Source organism: Cydia splendana, chromosome Z (assembly GCF_910591565.1).
Source record: "Cydia splendana chromosome Z, ilCydSple1.2, whole genome shotgun sequence".
In the NCBI taxonomy this organism is placed as follows: domain Eukaryota; kingdom Metazoa; phylum Arthropoda; class Insecta; order Lepidoptera; family Tortricidae; genus Cydia; species Cydia splendana.
Window position 1 is genome coordinate 28,486,353 of NC_085987.1, and position 25,424 is coordinate 28,511,776.

The 25,424-nt window shown below is 36.2% G+C and overlaps 1 protein-coding gene across 2 annotated transcripts in view; it reads right to left on the minus strand.

Moving 5' to 3' along the window:
- LOC134804844 (L-lactate dehydrogenase) overlaps positions 1-21,701 on the minus strand; it is a 31,826-nt gene extending 10,125 nt beyond the window's left edge. The window contains exons 1-2 of one of the 2 annotated variants that reach the window (XM_063778124.1): positions 21,425-21,701; positions 6,083-6,210 (exon numbers count right to left, since the gene is read on the minus strand). In XM_063778124.1, coding sequence (XP_063634194.1) covers positions 6,083-6,205 — 123 coding nt within the window. In that variant the 5' untranslated portion in view covers positions 6,206-6,210; positions 21,425-21,701. Of the gene's footprint in view, positions 1-6,082; positions 6,211-12,430; positions 12,588-21,424 lie in introns of those variants that run through there. The other variant, XM_063778123.1, reaches the window with a different exon arrangement.
- Positions 21,702-25,424: the final 3,723 nt, after the last annotated feature.

Genomic DNA, 25,424 nt, shown 5'->3' on the forward strand with positions numbered 1-25,424 from the left:
TCTTGGGGTAATGTTGGCGTCCTTGAGTCTTCGCCGAACTGTTGGAGTGCTAACAGGCACAACCCGGTTCCGCATCAGGTATCGCTGGATGACAACAGCGGTACGGTGGCGATTACGAAGACTGGAGGTGACGATGAAGCGGTCTTCCCTCTCCGTTGTGCACCGCTGACGGCCACATCCTTGTTTCCGTTTCAAGGTTCCAAATCGACGAAACCGACGGTAAACACTGGAGACAGCAGACTGGCTTAAATTCAGCTGCTCAGCAACAGAACGCTGCGAGAATCCTCGATTCACCAAGGCGACGACTTCGGCGGCTTCAGCTTCGGTGGTATCCATTTTTCCAAGGTGATTCCGGTGAAAGATTGCGAGGAGATGTGCACTGGTCAACTTCTGATAAGCGACTGATAAGAAATAACCGGTTACACCGGTTTTTATTCGTCTCAAGGAAGCACAACTCGTGCATATCATAACCATGCAAAATGCCATTTTGTACAAAAACTGCAATAACCTAAAAACTACGCAAGCGAGATCGTTGTCTTCTACTGTTTTTTGTAGCTGAATAAATTCGTAATAACATTGCATTCAAAGTTTTACTAAAATATTTCCGGCTTTCCGGAAAAACGACCAAAAGTAAAAAAATGTTGCTTGAGTCGATTTTTTTGATCTTGAGTGTATACCCAAGCAGGTAGCTGGTCGGTTCGGTATAGGTATAGTAGGCGAAAACTAAAGCGAGCCGGTTGGTCATAAACCTTTATCTTTACGAAGGAATACAAAGAGAAGAAAAGAGGTGTGAAGTGGTTTGCCGCACGTCTCGTATCGTCCATATAGCGGGAATAACTAGTTATGATAGGTACCTACTTTGAGTTTCTGGGATAATATCGACACGTTAGGTCAATTAAACTTTTTTTCGACACAAATAGTCATTACCTACTTAGAAATTAATGTTTCTTTACTTATAGCTTTTATTTTTTAACCAATATTATCCAAATTGAAAAGTTGGAATATACTAGTAAGAGTAACCCCCGACGCCACATAGTCTTGGAGTCCCACATAACCGCCTCCTACGTTACAGGGGGTAAGTATGCGTAACAGCATTACCACATCGTTTAAAAAAACCGGCCAAGTGCGAGTCGGACTCGCACACACACGAAGGGTTCCGTACCATTATCTATAAAAACGGTCACCCATCCAAGTACGGACCCCGCCCGACGTTGCTTAACTTCGGTCAAAAATCACGTTTGTTGTATGGGAGCCCCACTTAAATCTTTATTTTCTTCTGTTTTTAGTATTTGTTGTTATAGCGGCAACAGAAATACACCATCTGTGAAAATTTCAACTGCCTAGCTATCACGGTTCATGAGATACAGCCTGGTGACAGACGGACGGATGGAACCCCCCATGCGTAGGGGAAGCCCGGAAAATACGCATAATGCGGGTAAGAAGAATAATAGATTTTTCTAAAAATGGGTAATTGATGGCGCTTTGACACTCGCCACCATGATTTGGCATGCGGTCGGTGACGCCATGGCAGTTTGACCAAAACAATGTAAGCGCTGGTTTGTTGTGAAGAGAAAAAAAAAAGAATTTGTGCGGTTTCGTTACGATTTTCGCAAAGGTTTGTGCAACAACTTTTTTACTATACATGTAGTGTATAATTATAAGTTTTATTTGTTCAATGGCATATTTATTTAAGTATAATTTGTGATAGTAGTTTTTTCATTATCTAAAAATAATATTAAAATTTTGTTCATCGATCTAATATTGGCATTATGGGCAAAACGAATATGGGCAAGACGGATAATTATTACAGACCGTTTTATTACCGATGTTTTTCTGGTGGTTTTAAATTACAAAAGAAAGCATGATAGGGCATCGTGATCAGAAAAATCGTTAGAGCGAGCTGTAAGATCAGTAAAAAAAGGAGGAAAGTCTATAAATTCTGCCCCAAAAATGTTTCGGATTCCACTTATTACCTTGCAACGACACTTAAAATCAGGAAGTCTCTCGAATGCCAAAATTGGGTGTATGAAAATTGCACATCATAAGCAGTTGTAGGCAGCTACTTTGTGACGAATACCAAGACTGACTGATATTTTTAAATTAACCTTTTTGCCCTAGTGGCATATCCGTTTTGCCCGACCCCTGCGGGCAAAAAGGATAATAGACACTTTTTGATTTTAGTGGTGTTAATAGAAGAAATTGTGTAAGTTTTTATTTTTTTAACAGCTGTTTCCAAAGTTTATGAAACAACGTACAAATTAAAAGTAAAAAGAGTTAAAATTATTACATACTTTTATTTTATTTTGTCACTTTTCCTTAACATATGCGTTTTATCCGGGCTTCCCCTATAACTATCTTAGCACCTTTAGTCCGTGGCGCTCATGACAAAAAAGTGTGATATACGGCAAATGATGATGATGGAATTTCCTTTTGCAGAGTTGCTCCTTTTGACTCACATATTGATTTAGGAAGGGGTGCCCCCCGAAATTTGTAAAAAAAATTGTTTGGCTATGTGCGCAAGATTGGTATCATTTTCGGGTAAATCAAGGATGCTAAATTAAATTCATTTCTAATATCTTATTTATACGGTTTCATATAAATAATTTGAAAAAAAAATAAAAATTTAATTTTTCTATCGTATTTTTTCCGAATAAATGCCAAAATTTTTCTTATTTTTATATATAAAAAAAAAAAATTTCATGAACAAGCCCTACTACTCCTCGTTATAAAAAGTATACACATTGCATATTTATGTCTAAAAATATAGAGAAAAAAAATGAAATGTAGACCTACTTTCGACCATTAGCATACAAAGATATGAGTTACAGCTATGAAAATTACGGCGTTTGATGATGATGAGATACCCTTTACTCGAAAATGTCACCAAACTTATTGCAGAAACCTAAACAGGTGCTTGCATAAATTTATGATTGTATAGGACAAATCACCCCACTTTTCATCCCGACTGTATCAAAAATCAAGGTGGATCTCCTTCCTAAAATGATCTAAGGGCTCTAAGGACTCACTATATAATAAAAAGGGATCTCATCATCATCAAGCGCCGTAAATTGCTTAGCTGTAGCTCACATCGTTGTATCTTGTTCTATGAGTAGTAGTCGAAAGTAGGTCTACATTCATTTTTTTTGTTCACATTAATGTAAAATAAATATGCCATATGTATACTTTTTATAACGAGATATAGTAGGGCTTTTTCATGAATTTTTATTTTTTATGTGCATATTAAAATAATTTCAGGCTTTTATTCGGAAAAAAATAAAATAGATTTTTTTTATTTTTCATAATTTTCAAATTATTTATATGAAACCGTATAAATTAAATATCAAAAACGAATTTAGCATCCTTGAGTTAGACGAAAATGATACCAAACTTGACCACATAGCAAAACTTTATTTTTTATAAATTTCGGGGGGCACCCCCCCTTAAGTCAAAATTTTACATCAAAAAATCGATGGGCCCCCTCTCAAATCAATCTGTGAGTCAAAAGGAGCAACTCTGCAAAAGGAAATTCCATCATCATCATTTGCCGTATAATTAAATGAACACCAGGGACTACTTGAAAGCCTTCTCATAGTTCTCATGTCTCAAGACTTCAAGAGGTCTTCATATTCTCATATTTAGTCCATTGGTATAGGTATAGTCTATTTATCACACCTAATAAAACAAAGTCCCCCGCCCCCCGCCGCGTCTGTATGTTTGCCTGTTTGTATTGCCTGTTTGTTCGCGATAAACTCAAAAACTACTGAACGGATTTTCATGCGGTTTTCACCTATCACCTACCTACCTATAGGTGTGGTTCTTGAGGAAGGTTTAGGTGTATTTAATTTGTTAACCCGTGCGAAGCCAGGGCGGGTCGCTAGTAGTTTTTTAAACTGAACTGCTCCGAAGAATCTATTCAGTAGGTACCTATATTGTTTTTAAAACCACAAACCGGAGGTTAATACACCAGTCACCGCCCACGTGGACGAGAGCATTTAAAAGTGCATAGGTATACATAGTTATGTGTAAGTACCGTGTACCTATAGTATTGTTTCCCGACAAGGATAATAGATTGTAGAAAATAATAAGAAAATAGGTATTTAAATGAAAGGTTTATATTAGTAACGTTCATAAATATCAATTTTATAATTTCAAAGTTACCTGCTGGATTACCTATCTACTCATATTTTAAGTAAGTAAGTTATTCACCTTTGACCGTGAAGCTTGAAGGTCATGCACGCAAACATTGATTTCACTGGGGAGTGTACAGAACGCCACGTTAGGGTAGCAGCACAACTTGACCTCTGAATGTTTTAGGGGTCATATCATTGCTTCAAAAAATTCAACTCTGTTATTTTGCAATGCAAATCTCTGACCTCTGAGGTCAGAGATTTGCATTTGGTGGGAGGTTAGCTCAGAGACTGAATAGGAAACATTTTTTACTCGATAGAGATAGTCTCGATACCGACCATTCTAGTTAAAAAAGTAAGGAAGCATTTACGCCTGGTGGACTGTGACATTAAGCACTTAAGAAGTTTGATTAAATGCTGTAAACTTAGTAGGTACTTAATAAACAAAATCTATTAAGTACTAAATGTTGTGATTAACTACAGGTACTTACATATACAGATGTAGGTACAGCGTTTTTTCTATTGGTATTATTCGATTAAAATGTATAGGTATGTTAAAGATGTGACCCAGCGTTTTTAACAAGCTTTTATTAGGTCGACCTGTATGTAACTAACTATGTAATGGAATCTAAGGTAACTAATTTAACCATCTGCCAAGGATCGTAGCGTCATGAAAATTGGCAGCTGTATGTAGTTCTGATGACAATACAATAATATGGTATTGTCGAACTGATCTGATGATGGAGACAGGAGGTGGCCATACGAACTCTCGACCTGGGGGCCGATTTTTGAATTTCGACCGCTCGATTTCGAGTATTTCAATCAATAATATCTCCACTACTAGGCATTAATATTCTACTAATAGAATTGAAGTCGAGTGGTAAATACCACTAGATTTCAAATTTCGATTGCTCGTATTTCAAAAATTAGCATTTCGCCGTTTTCCACCGATTTTCGAGTGACGAAATCGAGCGATCGACATTCAAAAATCGGCCCCCTGTATGTAGTTAACTAACTATGTAATGGAATCTAAGGTAACTAATTTAACCATCTTCCAAGGATCGTAGCGTCATGAAAATTGGCAGCTGTATGTAGTTCCGATGACAATACAATAATATGGTACTGTCGAACTGATCTGATGATGGAGACAGGAGGTGGCCATAGGAACTCTGTGATGAAACAACGCAACCTGATTGTGTTAGGGGTTTTTAGAATTGTCTCGATGAGTATTAGTTGTCTGTCGTAAGAAAAGTACAGTCAGCGATAAAAGCTTGTACCAAAAATGATTTTTTTGCCAAAAACTTATTTTCTTTATTAGTATTATTCGATAAGGCAGGCCCTTTGTAAGGCAGAGGGGATATATTTCCCACCTGATTTTGAACTTTATTTTAAAGCGATAGGGTTCAATTTTGCATAATTTCTGAACCCATATGCCTTATAAAGGGTTAAAACGTTCCCGTGCCTAGGGTTACCAGATGACAGGAATTTTCCTGACATGTCAGGAATTTTGGCCTTTTGTCAGGAATGGGGACGGAACACGAAAATGTCAGATTTTTTTTGAATTGATAGACTTTTTTATAAAGTACCTTTTTATTTACTTAAATTAATCCAAAAACATTGTTAAGAAAAATATATGAATGTCAGGAAAAATATTCGGAAATCAGGAATTTTGACAGGAAATTCTAAATTTGTATCTGGTAACCCTACCCGTGCCTCAACGTGAACTTTTTGATGTTTACAAAGTTCGTACAGGCACATTTGCCAATTGATCAATTATTGTTAAAATGTATATTTTTTCTACAGAGTACGTAGTCTACAGAGGAAATATTAACTGAATACATCCGTAATACTTGTTATTTTATGTTGTGTGGTCTCTGTTGGTAGGTAGAAGGTCACATCAGTATACGTGTGGCAGTACTAGTGTATCGGCACCACGTGATGCGTGAGACACATACCTGCGTGAGCATGGAGAAGACGGCAGCCATGCCGACCTGGCCCACGCCCACCACCGTCACCTTGTTGCCGGTGTCGTCGCTCTTCGGCTGCACCGTCGTGAACAGCTTGTCGATCGTGGCCATCTTACCTGGACAAACAACATATAACTCCTTCAGTACCTAGATATATACGGCTCTTATAGACTGCGTGTTTTAGTGCCTGAGGGCCTACCGCAAATTGCGGGCATCTTTCTCTTTCACTCTGATTACGCTTTAATTGGAGTAAAAGATAAAAATGTCCGTAATTGAACTTCGGCACTAAACTGGAACTGGTGGAACTATGTTGCACCAACACCAACCACACTTGTGACTTGAAAGACGGATCAACGTCACTCAACAATTACTATGAAACTTTACATACCAAAATAATTTAAAAACAAACGATTTAACGGTGACAAACTGATCGGGGCAACCGGCCCTTACTATATAAGTAGGTAAGAACAATTGCATGGTTGAACATTCTTGGACAAATCATAATATTAAAACCAGTTATCGCACTCTTCATTTTAGGGTAGTGCCCCTTGACGAGACTTAAGGGGCCGGTATATGACGTTTTCGATTTAGACCTCACTTTGTAACCATAATTTGTTCAATAAATGTTTAATAATTGCATTAAATTACACGTAAATTTGTTCACGAAGAAACCGTGTACCGACTCTTCATGCCATTGTATTTTTAATTTGCTGTTATTCTCTACAAATCGACACTAAAAGTATCAAAAAATCAAAATATGGAGTTCCGTTTGAGACGGAAGCAAAACAATTTTGTCTTTGACAGTAATTGAATTATTGTATGATTCTGAAAGCTAGATAATCCAGCTACCAATTTATTATCGATTTATATTTTTACTCACAAAGACAACACAGAAATTCAATCTCAAATGTAAACTTTCGAACAATTTCCATACATTGACGACATCACTCAAAATTCTTCTTCAAGTCAGATGCCCGTTGGGGCTACACCGGAGCACACGTGTACTTCTTCAAATGAAAATGACAGCTTGATTTTCTTGCTTTTGACAATTATATTGACATTAAATCATATACGCACACGAGAAAGTATACCAGTAGATAAATTGTATTTCAAAAAATAGGGTACATAAATATCAGCTCGCGTCTCATTTAAATTTGATTTGCTGTTATAATGGTTGAAAACCGCAGTAAACTATCTTAAAACAATACGATTACAGTCGAATTTAAGTATTATGTTCCTTCAAAACTCGCTTAAAATGAAAAAAGTTTAAAGACTCATCTTTACTGATTGGGATCAATTTTTATTATGCTGGTATCATTTTGCGTCAGTTTAAAAACGTATTTGACTTCTGTTGATGACAATTGTAATCTTGTATTATATTATAGAACTTTTATCTTAAAATAATGCCTATTAACAGGAAGAGTTATGTAATTCGTATAAGTAATACCTGAAAGTCTTGTACCTAGATCTGTAATACCATGGATTGCGACGAATAAATGATAATGATTATGCGGTTCGTTGCTGTGTACGTGCTGTTCTCTGAAAATCTTCAAGAAAAAATAACGGCTAGACCAGCACTAAGTACTAGCGAGTTTTTGCGGCTTTGGAGACCGAGATGAAGCTTACAGGCCAATAGCGCTCTAGTTATTGTTATGTATACCTATGTATCGAATGTTTTATAAATTACCTATAAAAAGCAATGTTTTATTTCTATTAGGTCTACATTTTGTGCATATTGCATATCTGAAGTATTTTCGTACTAAACTTGAAACTTTCGTTGAAACTAAATAAAATAATTATTCCAAATGTACAGTCGCCTGCAATTTATGTTACACAATGAAGGCCGCAAAAATATCTGACACGATCTTATTTGTAGAACCATAAGACCATGTCACATATTTTTGCGGCCTTCGAAAAGTAGGTACCGTCATTATCACCAACTTTGCCCGCTTATTTTTTAAAACGAATTTCTCAAAAAACATCACATCATATGACTTTTTTTGCTCAGCACGTCCATTGTGATCAAACGCATCAGTTTATTTGAAATAAAAATATTTTTTATCGTGTTTTTACTCATTTTTTTGCGTTTTAGAGGGCGGGCAAAGATATCCGGGGTTTTCGCCAACATTGCCCACGTCAATTTGGTATTCAAATACAGCTCGTATGATGATGATGTCTAAGGATCACTTAAAGGTTTTGGGCAATCCTACCATTCCATGTTAATAACTTAGCGATAAGTGTAAAAACTTTAAAATAAATTTGCTGGGCAATGTTGCCTACCCGTTTTTGCCCATTTCCAAATAAGGCTCGCCTAAGCATTTTACAAAGGCTAGGATTGTCACTTTTGAGAAAATCTGTTACAATAGTTTAATGGCCAAAAATATGATTTTTGTTGTGTTTTTCATTCGTTAACGGGATAAAACATCTAAATAAAGGATAATAAGACAAATTAAATACAGTATATATTTATAAATTTATTTTAGTGTACAAACATAACCTTCTTTTACTTGCGAAGTTGGGTAAATTAGATGAAAGTGACAACCCTAATCCGTTTTTGGTGGTGGGCAATGTTGGTATAGATGCCAAATTACCGGATTACTTTGCCCACCGCTAAAACTTTTGTGTATTTAGGCCTTTTTAGTTTAAATCTCAATAGACATAATCTATGCTTCATGTGTTATAACTCAAACCCGGAAATATTTGTCAAAGGGTTCTCAATTTTTTCTACTTGCATTCATTATTTATCAATTTTTTGCCCGCCGAAATATACCCTATATTAGACAACTCGCTCAAACTCTAAATTCCCAAGTCAAGTTATGCACAAGTTTGGTATATAGTTTTGTCAGAAATATAACCTATTTTCTACTAAAAATAGCAGGGTGGCCATAACTATTATAATTTTTTCTACATTAACGAATTTGTTTAAAATTGTCGTTTTGGGCAAAGTTTCCCTGGAGGCAAAGTTGGCGCTAATGACGTAACATAATTATTATTGCAGGTGACTGTAAATAAATGTTTCGGTCGTTTTGAGATTATTTTTCAGGTTAGTTTACTAACAATCAAGTTATGCAGATACCGATTTCGTGAACGTATAAGTAGTAAGGTACCGCTATTGTTTAGCGATACCGATTATTTTTGAAGGCAAAACTATACCGTTGAAATATAAAGATATTAAAATTACAGCAGGGACAACCATTTTTTATAGGTGTACCTAAACCATCATTGGCCGAGCGTTAGCAAAGGTCTCCGTTTCAGCTTGGGCAAAAATGCTTTTGTATGTTCTCCTTTGCAGATCACATTTCTCAACTGATTCTCGTGAAAATTTGTAAGCAGGTTCGATAGAACTATTCTGTTTCGCTTTATCCGCCAAAATGGAATTGCCACCCTGCTGAAACTTTATTTATTTAAATTCCTATTGAATGGATTTTGCACCTTATGAAAAACCGTATAGAGTAGTAAATAACATTTTACATCTGACTTAATGACATCTTGTTTTATTCGCTTTAATTGTACAAAACGCGTATCTCGACAAAGCAATATTAGGTAGTAAAACAGTCAACAATCAAATTAATTAAATATGTAAGTACGTCACGTGTGACATGAACAGACAAGGAAAGCAAGATTAAATGCATTGTTTCTCTTTCATCTTTCAATGGAACGCTTTTACCCTCAAAGGAGGCTAGTGGTCAATACTAAACTAAAAGTCCAATCTTTAAAAAAAACATGATGGGCCACTGACCTGTCCCAGTAAAGTGAGGTAGTGTGCGTGAAGTGCGCTTGTGTGTGAAATGGGGTAAATTGACAGAATCTGAAATTTTACCCACCGCTACCGTCGCCTTAATTAAGAGCCAACAGGAGTGGTCATTTCTCCATACAAACGTACTCCTCGTTTTCCTCCGTGGTTTTTGAAGCTAGAGCAATGATTTTTTCAACACAGATTAATATTGTCAATATCTGTGTCGGACCGTTTTGCTTTTTCTGATATTTTTGTTTTTTAAGGCGCTAGAGCCCTTCAAAAATGGCCAAAATGGCCTAATTGACTATGCCGCAATGAGAGACGTGGCATTCAAAACTGATATCTATTAGCCAAAAAAGCAAAACGGTCCGACACAGATAATTTCATAATCATTTAGATTTCCAAATTTGGTTACGATTGGTTAAGTTTTGGAGTTTTCGGCTTGTCCTTATCGCACTACTTTTAGGTGCCGCTTCCGTTAGCGAGACGGGTATATTTACCTAAAATATTTAAAACTCAGCTCCTGTTTCGTCTTAAGCCAATTGACAAAGTAAGTAATTCGGTCAAATAGCGACCTTACTGATTAGGAATGAGAGTTTACTTGTAATGCCAGTTTCTATAAACCACCTTCATATCAAATAATATTAACAATAGTCTTAACGATTTTCCTATTCGCCGGACCTTAACCCATCGCTATTATATATAGGGCTACTATAAAAATAGTTTTCGCACAGCATGAAATTGGAAATAAAGAGTGTGACTTTTAACATTATTTTAATGCCGCTTGATTTTAATGAAAAAGGCCATAGTCGGTTTTCCATAGTAAGTTGGTCCTTAAATCAATTCGATTCGGGATTTTTTTATGAGTACCTCTTATGGTGAAGGATATTTTTGCTGAGTATCAACATCCTACTAGTGACAGTTTTTGACTTATGATTTTATTATTTTTTTTCTTTATTGTATTGTTTTTCGGGATGTATTCAAGCGATTTGCTTATTTTTTTTTAAATAGTGTTCTTTAAACTCAAAAAACGAATACCAGTTGTCATATAAAAAAAAAATGAAGTAAAAAAATAAATAAAACATTTTTTTAATGTCGTTGTGAAGTAGCGACACCTCTAATTTTTTTTCTAGTTGTAGGCCAGACATTGACCTACTACTTGCCTAAATATCAAAATTTTCCAAACGGTACTTCCTGTCAAAAATTTGCAATATGTGTGGCCAAGTCCTGTAATCAATCGGTGTTTTTCAATGTAGTATACAAACATTAAGTTGTCATTGGCATTTTACTCTTAAATACGACAACCTGATAAGAAAACGCAAACATAATCGAAGAGTTTGTATACTACATTGAAAAACACCGATTAAGTACAGGGACTTGACCACACATATTGCAAATTTTTGACAGGAAGTACCGTTTGGAAAATATTGATATTTAGGCAAGTAGTAGGCCAATGTCTGGCCTACAACTAGAAAAAAAATTAGTGGTGTCGCTACTTCACAACGACATTAAAAAAATGTTTTATTTTTTTTACTTCATTTTTCTTTTTTTTTTATATGACAACTGGTATTCGTTTTTTGAGTATCGGTGCATACCTAAATAAAGAACACTATTTAAAAAAATTAAGCATATCGCTTGAATACATCCCGAAAAACAATACATTAAAGAAAAAAAATAATAAAATCATAAGTCAAAAACTGTCACTAGTAGGATGTTGATACTCAGCAAAAATATCCTTCACCATAAGAGGTACTCACAAAAAAAAAACCTGAATCAAACAAGGCATTGGACCGGCAATCCAAGGATGTGGGTTCGAGTCCCACGTTGGCCAGAGTTGATCATCGTTGATTTATTCATTGTGATTGACATCTGTATTTACAATTTATAGATTGTAAATTTGTAATAATGTGGTATGTCCCACAATAAAAATATATTTACATTTAAGTAATAGCTGATTTATTCCAATGGCAGTTATACCTACATTACCTACGATTTGCAAATGTTTAAAGTCTCTATTGTACTGACCTATATTTAGTAATTACATTATTTATTTATCGTATGGCATTAAGTATACACTGTGTTTTTAAATATTAAGATGCATAATTGCATATCATAACTTAAATTTAGCATTCCGTAAATATAACCATTTCTTAAATTAATTATTTTATGGTATGCGCTAAACAAATTGGACGACTATTTGGTAATTGTAATTATGTACTTGCAATACCTACTCGTATTTCAAGTAGGAAATCATGATACAGATCGCAAATTATGAAGACTTAAAATATTTGTGTTTATATGTAGGTACTATTTAAAACTAGCTGTGCCTGTCAATAGTAGAGTATATATCAAATAATAAATTATGCAAAATTGTAAAGTCAACAATATTAAACACTAGCGACCCGCCCTGGCTTCGTACGGGTTAACAAATTATACACCTAAACCTTCCTCGGGAATCACTCTATCGATAGGTGAAAACCGCATGAAAATCCGTTCAGTAGTTTTTGAGTTTATCGCGAACATACAAACAAACACACAAACGGATAGACGCGACGGGGGACTTTGTTTTATAAGGTGTAGTGAAGACTCTAGGTACTTACATCTTCCTGTGCCGTTGGTGGTGTGATTGTTGTGTGACATTTTTTATCCTCGAATGAAAATATTTTTATTTGAATTAGCTCTAGCAGAAACGATGTTTCGATTCGATCACCCCGAAAGCGTCGCGATCGCGATATATTCACGTTACGAGTACCCCGGCGACGTGTACACGAACCGACCGAATGTCTGAGAATGAACGGATACCTCTCTGAACCGCGACACGGCTAGCGGTGCTCGTGCATATACACGGAGGCGTGCCTGTGTCTGCGCGGTTAACGGTGACGCTGACGACTCTGACAGGATGACGTGCCACCTCTCATACATGGTGTAATCTAACATTTCACATTTTCCGTGAAACGTTGCAAAACCCGAGGACGCCGTCATCCTTTTTTTAAATATAAGTAAGAAGAATTAGCTATAAAAATTAAAAAATTATAACCAAATTCTAGAAGACATCCCTACTAATATTATAAATGCGAAAGTGTGTCTGTCTGTTACTTCTTCATGTTTAAACCGCTGAACTGATTTAGTTGTATAGAGATTTTTTTTATCTCGGAAATCATCCCTTAAGAGGGTGAAATGCAGGGTGGAACTGAGATAAATGCTACTTCCCCTGATAATTATTATGCTCAAATTAAATGATTGCCTTTACACTTTATGTAGGCGCTATACTTGTCTATCAAATAAGGAAGTGTATGGATAACTATTCTAATAGCAGATTGGATAAAAATAAGCTAGGTACCTAAATTACTAACCAAACGTAGTCGCGGGCAAAAGCTAGTAATACTATAAATCTGAAAGTAACTCTGTCTGTCTGTCTGTCTATAACCTCTTCACGCAGAACCTATTTAAGTAGTTAAATTTGGTATGGAGATAATTTGAGGCCTGGGAAAGAGTAGTTTTTAATTATTAATCATCATCATCATAATTCCACGCATACGAATTCGCGGGCGGAAGCTAGTAGAAACAAATAGAAGTGACTGAATTTAGAAAATACTTGATGTCTTTATAAATTAAACTGTACAACGTATTTTTAGGTACACTCAGCATCAACAGCAATAGAGGACCCTACACGTTATGTTAGATCAATTAGAACGTATCAGATAATTTTTGACTGTAAACAGTAATACCATAATTGTTTTTGTGGGCTGATACAGGTATACCTATTTAAAATAAATAAAATAAATAAATATTATAGGACATTTCTTACACAAATTGACTAAGCCCCACGGTAAGCTCAAGAAGGCTTGTGTTGTGGGTACTCAGACAACGATATATATAATATATAATTACTTAAATACATAGAAAACAACCATCCAAATATCTGTATCATCATACAAATAAATGCCCTTACCAGGATTCGAACCCGGGACCATCGGCTTCATAGGCAGGGTCACTACCCACTAGGCCAGACCGGTCGTCATTTATTTATATGAGTATGCGGAGTACCTATTATATTTGTATTTTATGTATAGTTAGTTGTGCAGAGCTGGGTGTCTGCGATTTCAACTCGCACTCGGGTATTTTTAATAGTGTACGTTATTTTAAGTTATAGGTTTTTTTTAATAATGCTAAGGTAAGTGAAACACTGGGGCGAGAGAAACACTTATAAGGAATCCTGATACTGTTGTTCTTGCACCGAGCAATAATACTATTTTTCTCTTTACTCCATAATTATGATATGACCTTATATGTAAGTTAAAAGTAGCATCCAGTTAAAGATGTATGATAACACATTTATTACGTTAAATAATACAATTTTAAGCTTATTTCAGTTATTATTTCAATACAGTTGTGATGCGGTAGAAAGAAGAGAAATCTAATCTTCAAGGATGGGTATTCCACGGCCGTCTTCAGATCCAAATCTTTCTATCCTTCTTCTCGTTCCTCTAATTCTTAGAGAGACAGCTCTGATGATTGATATTTGTATTTTGACTTTGATCCAGTTGATTATTTGTGAGTATGGTTTGGACCATTTTTCATGGAGCTTAAGGGATGTTTTTTTTATGAAGGATTCATATTCCGTTCCGACAGCGCCATCACAGGAGACCACAAGAGGAGTGAATGAGGCTCTGAGATCTTCTGCAGCCAGGTCGTATTTGCGATGTTTTTCGCGAGCGTGTATTTGGGCAATCGTGGGCCATGTGAGTAGACCATACGAGGCGGCGTCGGCATTTACAATGCGAACGTCAAAGAACGCCTTCCTCGCTGGCTCCCATACACTTTCCAGTAGTAAGTCGCTTATTAGCCCTGGTTGATCTAAGGTAGCGGCACGCATTATTGGCTCAGTAGTAGCCGAACCCCATGCTGGTTCAGCCCAACTCTTGATATCGTGTCTGTGTTGGTCGTGGCCTCTTTTTATGAGCCCTCCCTTCTTGCAATTAAGTGCATGGTTTAGGTTTAAGTTATTTTCGCCACAGCTATCGCAGGCTAGAAGGTTCATGCCCGTATCTGATCGCAAAGCCGTCACGAAACTGCGTTGCTGTTAGGTCGGTATCATCAGCTTTGGTCGGTAGTACTGTTAGCCACTGTGATGATTTTTTGTTAATTATCCTTTGGATGCAATTCTTTGTTTTTATTGTTAGCTTATCCATGATTGATTCTAATTCATGTTGTTCATTATTTTCTCGCTTTTTTTCTTTCTTCTTTTAAAGTTTCATATATATGTTTTTGATGGTCTTCTATGTTAATTTCTTCGCCGGTTCGAATTGCATCTATTAGTATTTTGTTGGCATTTAATGATATTGCATGTGAGGTTTTAGCTTGCTTTGTGGGATCATTAATTGCAAGGCCTCCGAGCCTCGCTGGAAGAGCAAAGAGTTCATGTTCTATAGATGTTATTTCTCTGTCTAGTATGGAGGGTGTTAAATGAGTCATGATTGCGTTCTTTAGGTCATTGTAGTCTTCGTCTGTTCCAGTAGTCACTCTTTGTAGGTATTGCCACTCGCATTGTAGTGATTTAGTAAATGCGGTATGTACAGCTTGAGGATATTTTTCACAAGCTTTTGTTATTCTAAGGATGCATCAATCCAATTTTTTGTTTTTTGTCGTATATAGTCGGTTTTATCGCTTATGTCTCCAATAAAACTTCCTAAAAATCGTTCTGCTTTTACAATTTTGATTCCTAATTTATCGAATTTTTGTTTAGCAATATCTGTAAGGCCTTCTTTGACTATTAGATAGCTGGGTCAAACAGATCTCTGTGTTATGTCTTTCCTGTAGACATACACAAGAGTTAAGGGCTATAAAGGTTAATTTTCTTATTTAACCCTTATCCACGTGAAAATGTCCTCCTTTTATTTACAGAACTATGATAAAATAATTACTTACATGCCCACAAGCTGTTAACTATTGCCCACAGGAGAGAAAAATGTACAGTTCGCGCAAACACACTAGTTTTCTCTCCTGTGGGCAATAGTTAACAGCTTGTGGGCATGTAAGTAATGATTTTATCATAGTTCTCTAAATAAAAGGAGGACCTTTTCGCGTGGATAAGGGTTAAATAAGAAAATTAACCTTTATAGCCCTTAACTCTTGTGTATGTCTACAGGAAAGACATAACACAGTGATCTGTTTGACCCAGCTCTTTGTTGGCTCAGGGTAGTAGCCATATCTGGGTCCTTCTTTCATTAGCAGGTTAAACCATTTTAGTATTTCATCAAATTTGCCTAAGCATGCAGAGACATCCGCATACCAGTTCTGAATGTATTTATTCTTGTTTTTGCATGTTTTTATTAGTGGTAATATTCCAATCGCGTACATTTGCATTGCCAGTGGATCTCCTTGGGTCGTTCCCTCTTTACTTAATATGTATTTATTGGTATTTCTAAACGATATGACCTCTATAGGTATTAAAGAGGAATCTCGAGCATCTGGGCCATAGAAGTCTTGCATTCCATAGTGCTAATGGACGATTGAGGGCATTAAATGCATTGGTAGCGTCAACGAGTAGTATACCTTCGGTGTTTTCTTCGTGGAAGCTTTCTGACATTGCGTGTGCTGCACCTTCTATACCGGCTTTTATTCCATTACATAGTTGGTTTGCTCCGCAAGCTTCTTGTACGTCAGTGCCAGTCGTCAGAGCCATAGCTTTTGCTATGACACGTTGAAGTACCTCCCCTATACCAATTGGGCGGACACCAGGTGATTTGTCAAGGGCGATGCCTCTTCTGGCTAGCCACTGCTAAATAAGGGCACTCCCTTATTGCATACCATTCTACTATTTCGTTTGCTAGTTTTCTTGTTAAAGCTGCTATTGATTCTCTTAATTTGAAGCTGTGTGGGCCAAATCTTAAAAGCATCGTTTTCCACTGATCAGCATCGGTCCCGCTTGGGCCTGCACCTCCCGAGATGCTTCTTGCTACTTTTTCAATATGGCTGGATGTTACGTCAACATCGACAAGGTTTGGAAGTTGTGTTGTTTGGTCGAAATCTGATATAATCGGTGTTGCTTGGTTTGGATGTTTTTCTTTCAGGATCTGAAATACATTTTTGTCTCCAATTTTGTCGTCAGGCTTTAATATTCCACCACCATTACGTTCTGTGATAAATCTCTTAGCTTGTCTTATTTTTCGTTGTAGCATCAGTCTGTTAAACACGCGTGACATATGATCGCAATCTTGTTGTTTTTTATAGCGGCTATTCTTTTTGTTATATCTCTCTGCTTCCTGTATTAATTCGTCAAATTGATTTTTTCGCCACATTTCTAGTCTTCTGTTTATTAGGCGTCTGATGTCTGAACCTTTAGTTATTAAACTACCCCTTTGGAGGATTGTGCTGCAGTAGAAGAATACTCGTTCAGAGAATCCATTCGTCGGTAATTCATTAACTAGATTATTGATTTCGTTAGCTAGGAGGTCAATGAAATGACGACCGACGTTACCTTGTGGAAGGTTGTATTGTTTTCCCGTCAGTTTTATGCTTTTCTTCCAGCGGAGACTCCATGTAGAGTCTTGGCCGCCTTCATTGTTTACCATTTTTGCACCAAAACCTTCTTTGAATAGGTTATCTATTGGATTGTTGTTGTTTTGGTTTGATGAAGTACTAGTACCTACTGCTAATAGGGTTTTCATTCTCTTGGTTGCTCATGTAGGTCTGTGCGTGTGACTTACCTATATGTATGTTTAGGCCACGTCTTTTGAATAGCTTGGAGCATATAGGGCAGGGCAGCAGTGTATCATCTTGGCTATTTTCAATGGTGCCTGGGGAAATGTTGTTCATTGTTTCTGGTAATTTTGTTAATATCACTGCTTCTGGCTTTTTATTCACAGTTAATTTGTTTTGGTATATAAATTTGTATTATTTAACGTAAAAGAATGATTCAAAACGTATCGAAAACAATAATTCTCAAAATATTTTTCGTAGTGACAGTTGACACACCCTGACATGTCGAAATTCAATTAAAGATAAATTTATAAGTAGAAGATATTTTTAGAGCAGTATAATATAAAATAATTAACAGATATGTTTGGTCCGCATCGGACCATCGCGGTCATTGGACCTATCGCTGAGGCACTTGATTCGCTTGGCTCTAGGACTTGCATTCCGGAATTCCGGAATTTCGAAATACCGGAATCTCGGACTAATTTTCCGATATTACAATTCCGGAATTCAGACCACTGAATATCGAATATTGGAATTAAGTACTTTTATTAGATTTTAGTACGTTTACTATTGAAAATTGCCAAGAAACTACACTATACTGGTGGTATTAGCCGTGGCTGACAAAAGTCTGATGTCTAGCAGCATGCATTAACATGCCTCATTAACTTAACCATCGAATTTTTTACTTTAGTAAAGCCATACATTTACTTGCCCAGAATCCTACCTACGCGAAACCTTTGAATAAAAATTTATAAATATTTGGATATTTTATTCTCAATTCACAAAAAGCAATCCGGAAATTTACTTGTTTTCTCACCAGGCTGTAATGAAGCGCTAGTGAAATCATTTAGCCCATTTGGTTTAATCTCAATAAGGCTTCCGTTTTGGACACTAGTCGGCAATGTATAAAGGTAATAGGTATAGCCGAATACGTACTTTAATATGGACATAAAAAACAACCTTAATCCAGGAACAAATAATCGTTATACCTTAACACAATAAATGCCCATACCGAGATCGGAACCCCATCGGGACCTTCATCTTCGTAAACAGACCCACTAGGTAGTGTCTGCGAAGCCGTTATATTTAGACATTATATAAAATTAGGCATCAAATGGTTTGCCAGCTTTCGTAGTTTCCCCAAATAAATACGCCGTATCATTGAAGTGAATAAAAGGGACCATAGTAATACGGTGCTAAAATAAGAGGTGCAAAGGCACTACTCAATTTATTAACATTTTTTCAATTAATAATACTGCAAATAGTGCAAATTATATTCCACTAAAACAATACTATCTTTAATAAACGTAAAGTATCAGAATTTCACATTTTTTGTTGTTTTTTATTAAAAAATCGAATAGAAATATGATTAACCCTAATTCCGGAACCAGTCCCGGAATTCCGGAATTGGGACCGAATATCGAAAATCAGCTCCGGAATTGGAAACCGTCCGATATTGCAAGACCTACTTGGCTCCGATGAAATATTGCATTTTGCTTTTCAGCAATCTACCGTTTGATTTTCATTGGTACCGTAAAATGGGTTGAGTAGGTGCAAAACTGACATTCAAACCTCGATAACATTTCATTTTTACTTATGCAAACTGAATGGTGTAGGTATATAATAAGTGTTCCGGACGTTTGTATTTTAGTTTTTATTTTATTTTGGGTAGTTCCATTTCATAAATTTGACGATAAACAGGAAATCCCACCTCACCCCGTAGTCCCTCGTATTTGAGGTGAGTTGGGTTTTCATACAAAGGTGATTTTGGAAGATTGTTGGATCGGATATTTTTTATTATGAGTATTACTATAGCTCCATTTTAAATTGGAATACATTATTTTTGTAGCAGTAGCCTTAAAATCCCATCTCACCCCCCTTTCATCCCTTCTCTCCCCATTCATAACCCAACTCTCCCCGCGAACCCTACTCAGTACTCACCCCATTTTGCGGTACTCTTATTTTAACGGTATGTATGTATGGTAGGATTGAAAACGATAGGTACGCGTAAAGTGGTGTATTCTCTAATGTCCTTGTCAGAATTAAATAAGATATTTATTCCATTTATATTATTATTTTGACATGAAATATTTCCAAAAACGGCAATTTTATGCCATGTTCTATTCGTCACGTCACGTCACGCTCTATTGAAACACTGTTATCTTCCTAAAGGTACATACCTATATTATGACCCTGTAGGGGCTGTAGGTAAGCATCGTACGATATCAACGGATAATCAACACCTAAATTAAATCTAGTCACTTGCAAAACTTAGTACTGAAATGTAGTGCCGCGATCGCTTAATAATTACACACTTTTTAGAAGGCAAAGGAGGGGGCGCGCTGGACGCGACAGTTCTCGCCCGCGAGATAGACTAGGTGCCTACCCGCCTTTTTCTAATCGTTTAAAGAGGGACGGGTAGTCTATCTCGTGGGCGAGATACTTTCGCACCACTCGCACCGCTCCTGTGCTAGCCCGGCTGAATTATTTTGATAAGGTTGTGAAGAACAAAGAAACTGCTATGCTCCATGGGTGACGCTGTATTTGCGCTACCAATGACGCCATCAGTACAAATTTCCCATTGGGTGCTGTGTTTATTTAATGATAATAACTCAGCAATAAGTACATTGAGGAATTATATGTCGTCATACAAATTGTCGACATACTCGTATGTGACGAAAAACTAATTATTTAGCAAAAAAACGAGTGCGGCGCCAGAGGGTGCAAAACGTAATTGAGATTACAACATGGCAACATGTTGTCATTTCCCAGACTTACTTTCATGATCTTTTAGTTGAAGAGTTTTCAACTAGGATATGGCTGTGTGTGACAGACGGGTAGACACTGTCTACTAGACAGACAGACATACGAGTGATCCTATAAAAGTTTCCGTTTTGTTTCTTTTGAGGTACGGAACCAATACTTAAACATATACTTACTTAATTCCTTGTTATTATTTAATCATACGTTCATCATTTAGTACTCCTCTGTTGATAATTTCTTATTTTACTGGACACAAAATCAAAAAGAATTTCTGAATAAATTCATAGTTTGTGGCAAAACTTTAATCTCTACTTACTACTCATCCACGTAGAGTATTAGGCATGGCTAAGGGTAGATAAAACATAGTGTATCTATTCTAAGTCCCGTGGTTTCTTAGAAGTTTCTCTAGGTACTTAATCTCTTATAGTTATAGTTTATTATAGTTTCAGATTTCCAGTCAAATTGTTCCGGTTAGCTTGCATTTGTAAGTCCTGCATTCTCGTTCCTCAAGCCCCTGCACAAGATACAACTACATAATCTTTTAAGGATGAGTCACACTAGACCGGGCCGATGCCGGGCCATCCCCGAGGCGATTAATCGCGATTATCCATTGATAATCATGAAACTGCTAGAGTCGGATAAAGCTAACTCTGCACGGACTTTGCAATAACGAAGAATGGAAAGTCATAACTAAATGACTATTATTTATCAAAATATGATATTTTTAAAGACACTTCCACACTCTGTTCTACCAAAGTCGGTGTAGAGTTCGCTTGCTTAGACAGACTCTACGTACACTTTCACTCATTTGGCCTTTAAACACACTGAAAAACAAAAGTTGTCGCTTTTGTTTCTGAAAGTTAAGGATGGTGGTGGGTTGGGTGCCTAATTATTTATTGAGACTTATTATTTCCGTCAAAATTGTCTGAATGTAATTTTGGCATATATTAAAACTGTTTCGCCGACGTTTTAATAAATCAGAACCTAAATCAGTATATGGAATATATTCTTTAGAACAAGTCAACTTTGTGTCCGATGGTAGACTTGTACTTTTGAAAGAAGTTTGAAAGTTGTCGAAGTTGCAACACAATGTAGGGAAGTGCATAAAATATGTGTTAAGGTAAACTTACCGGTCGGCAGATTTGTTGTGGCTCGTGGAAAAAGTCACGTAGCGTGTGTGTTGGCGGCGGTCTGGGAGCCCCGTCCGTGGCAGCCGGCTCGCGTCTCGAAACTCAAGGTGACCTTCAACATTCAGTTTGGAAGCCCCGCCATTGCGCATGACCAAATTAAAACCTGGCAATTTTCGAAAATAACCCGTATCTCCGATGCATGCAGTACATAATAGAATGTATGGTTAATCTGAAACAGGAGTCATTCAATTTACTAGCGGCTTCACTACGCACTCGTCGCGCCTTTAGGTACGGAGGGTCATTGTGCCAATACTTATTTTGTCACGAGGACTCAACATACCTATCGGCCTGTAGCCTGTAGGGCGCTAATGACGCTAGATACATTATTGCTTTATCAGGATGTAACATGGAGTAAACTCATTAAACAGATGACTACTGTGACGACTAGGTGCCTAAATAATGTGTTTATAGTACCTACAAAATAATCGGTGCAATACCTATGAAATAGCGTACAAACAGACGGACAAGACTATTAAGTCAACATGAGTGTTGTAGGTACCTACCTACATACCTACGAAGCTATGTATACTATTTCACAGATAAGTATTCTTACAGTACATTGCCGGTATTATCGTAAAATGATGCATGTGATAGTAATGCTATCAATCAGATTTGATAAAATGTATGATCCTCGATAAGGCATAGGATCGTTGCGCTTGTTTCCGTCCATGCTCTGGTTTTCGTCCACTTGACGGATTATCAAATAGTAAATCAATTCATTATTCATTTTGAATTTGCTAGTTGCGATATATCATTTTTATGTAGATAGATATATTGTTTAGACATTAAGGATTGCAATAAGTCCAAATTTGTGCAGCAATGAAGGTTTATATGTAATTATTCAATTTCGTCAGTGGTCGAAAACTAGAGCTAGACGAGAACTAGCGCAATGACCCTATAATGCACTCATAATCATTGTTAGAACATATAATTATACACCAAATAGGTTGTAAACCTTATGCCATGAGCTGATGCTGATGGCGACTAATATTTTGTTTTGTCTGTGGTTTTCTATTTTGTCAGTGTAAGTACCTACCTAGTACCTACCTACCTAGGTACTTGAAATAGTAGTTTGTGTTACAAGGGATTAAAATGATATATTTCCGTCAAGGGCGTACATTGAATCCTGAATGAAGCGATGGATTCTACAGTAGAATCCCGAACGTAGTGAGGGATTCAAGTGTTAACGCCAAAGACGAAATAATTTTGATACCGTGTGACACATACTGTTTTTCACATCTCCTATGAGGGAATATGATTCTTAAACAGATTATTTAAGCTAAAAAAATAATGTGCAAAAAAATGTAAAAATAATGTGCTAGAACAGATAAGTGTTACTTTTATCCCTCCTAGCAGGGAAGAAATAGTAGTTTGTGTTACAAGGGATCAAAATGATATATTTCCGTCAAGGGCGTACATTGAATCCTAAGCGTAATGAGGGATTCAAGTGTTGGGTCAATTTTTGAAGAGGGTGTTTTTTCGACATTTGTATGGCAATTTTTTATTTTTGGAAAATCTGATTTATAATCATAGTTTTTGAAAGGGGTTTTAACAACAAAAAATATACTGTACGAGGCACCACTCTACTTTTTATAGTTAGCTATGGACGTTTAAATATCGACATTTGTATGGCACTATTTAGCCATTTATAAGGCGCTTTTGACATGTATATGGCATTTTTTCGACATTGTGTGGCAGTATCAACATTTTTATGGCACTATTTATTGTTTTAGTGGCATTTTTAAGACCCTGACAACATTTGTATGACACCTTTTCGACATTTGTATGGCAGTATATCGACATTTGTATACCACAATCGTCCTTTTTTATGGTCAAAATAGCCGTACAAATGTCGCCATACAAATGTTGCCAATAATATTTTTTTGCGAAATTTCGTACACAATATAACCGATTCACTTATTTATTTTACTATATATTTTAACACTGTATTTGTAACTATTATTGTAAAATACACATTTTTATTTCGACTGTATACCAACATATTAAGCGTCCATACAAATGTCGTTGTAGTTGTACCAAAATATATCGAAAGAGATTCTTGCCTGTTTTTATATAAATAAAACTGCTTCCACGTCCACATTCGACGTTAATCGACGCCCAACTAACCGCACTATTGCGTCGTAAATTTAATTTAACCGTTATTCAATAGAAAAAGAAAATTTCGGGGGGTATCTTTAAGCCATAACAAAACAAGTGCCGCGCGGGACAACGATAAAAAGGCTTCTCTTGTTTTATTAAATAACGCATTAAATAAAAAAATATTATATGTATTCTCTAGAAAATGCTCTTTATAAAAATATAAAGTTATTCATAATACGTTGCCTACATCCAAAGTTATGATTTTTTTATTGGGTGTGTTCCGCCACTGCGACACGCAAAAAAAGGCAAATTTCGCCGATTTTGGAACTTCAAATGCGATTTTGTTAGAAACAAATAATATTTAAGGTACAGTTGTACATTATATTTAAAGTTCACAATACATTGGATGAAAATATATACATACCCATTCTTTTAGTCCTATGGAATTCGAGTTACAGCCGCGGGACAGCAAAAAATGCCTATTTGAAAATTGACCCGTTAACCCCCAAGCCGAAATAATTCTAATTTGAAAATTTTGTGACACATACTGCTTTTCACATCAACTATGACGAAAATAAGAAAATCTTAGTGTTGACATAATCGAATGCATACACAGATTATTTAAGCTAACAAATAATGTGCAAAAAAATGTAAAAATAGTGTGCTAGAACAGAAAAGTGTTACTTTGATCCCTCCTAGCAGGGAAGAAAAGTGCCACTTTGATCCCTCCTAACCGGGAAGAAAAAGCTCTTTTCCGAATAGGTGGTGTGAAAAAGCCCTTTTCCGAATAGCTGATGTGAAAAAAATAATTATGTAATTGTATATTATCGTCATTTTTCTGTTTGCACAAATAATGTTTTACTCTATTCAATCCTGGTAGAATTGCACTCCAAACCAAGAGGATATGGGCCCAGACCTAAAAATAAAAAAAGGATTAAACTAGGGGTTTACTTTTATATTATACTAGCTTTTGCCCGCGATTTCGTCTGCGTGGAATTAGTTCCAGCAGTTAGAGTAAGTACAGCGCCTGGATAAAATCGAAGGGCCAGGCATATCATTAATTTTCGGCTTATTATTAACCGGGCAACTAAAATATTAAACAGGAACTTTCACTGGGCATATAATAATATAATTTGGCTGTGCATTCATATTTTAGCACCAATAAATTTATATTAGCCTCAAATTTAAACATCATTTATTTTATTTATTTATTTATTAAACTTTACACATAAATTAACAGTATGACACCAAAGCACTTCATCATCATATTAGAGTCTGTGCGGAAAGAGAAGAGTCGTGGAATGTATGGGGCCCAATACATTCCACGACTCTTCTCTTTCCGAACAGACTCTATTAAAAAACTGGCAGCTAAATCAAGCCACCCAAAAAAATTAAAGGGAGCTTGAATTGATAGGTTGGCGTCTAAAATAATAAGTTGGCAACTAAGATTGTAAAGCGATCATAAAATTTGGTTGTTTATATATTACATACATACCTAAGTACATAAGCTTTAAATGATTTAAATTTAAACATATGCATACCTAGTACTTTAAATTGACAAATTTCTTAATTCACATAAAAACACTTTATTTACATATAATGTACCCTACTATAAGTAACTACTTACTATACTTATAGTCGAAATTCCTAATCATGAAACACCTAATGGCCATTATACCATTAGGTCTTTAAATGTTTAATTACTAATTTCAATAGTTACCACTTTGTTCTGCCAGAGTCAAAAGATAGGTGCGACGACGAGCGAAGCGAGGAGGTGCGTGTTAGGTTGACCGTGTAGTGACCAAACAAAATATTTTAAAAGAACTTCTTTTTTAAATTA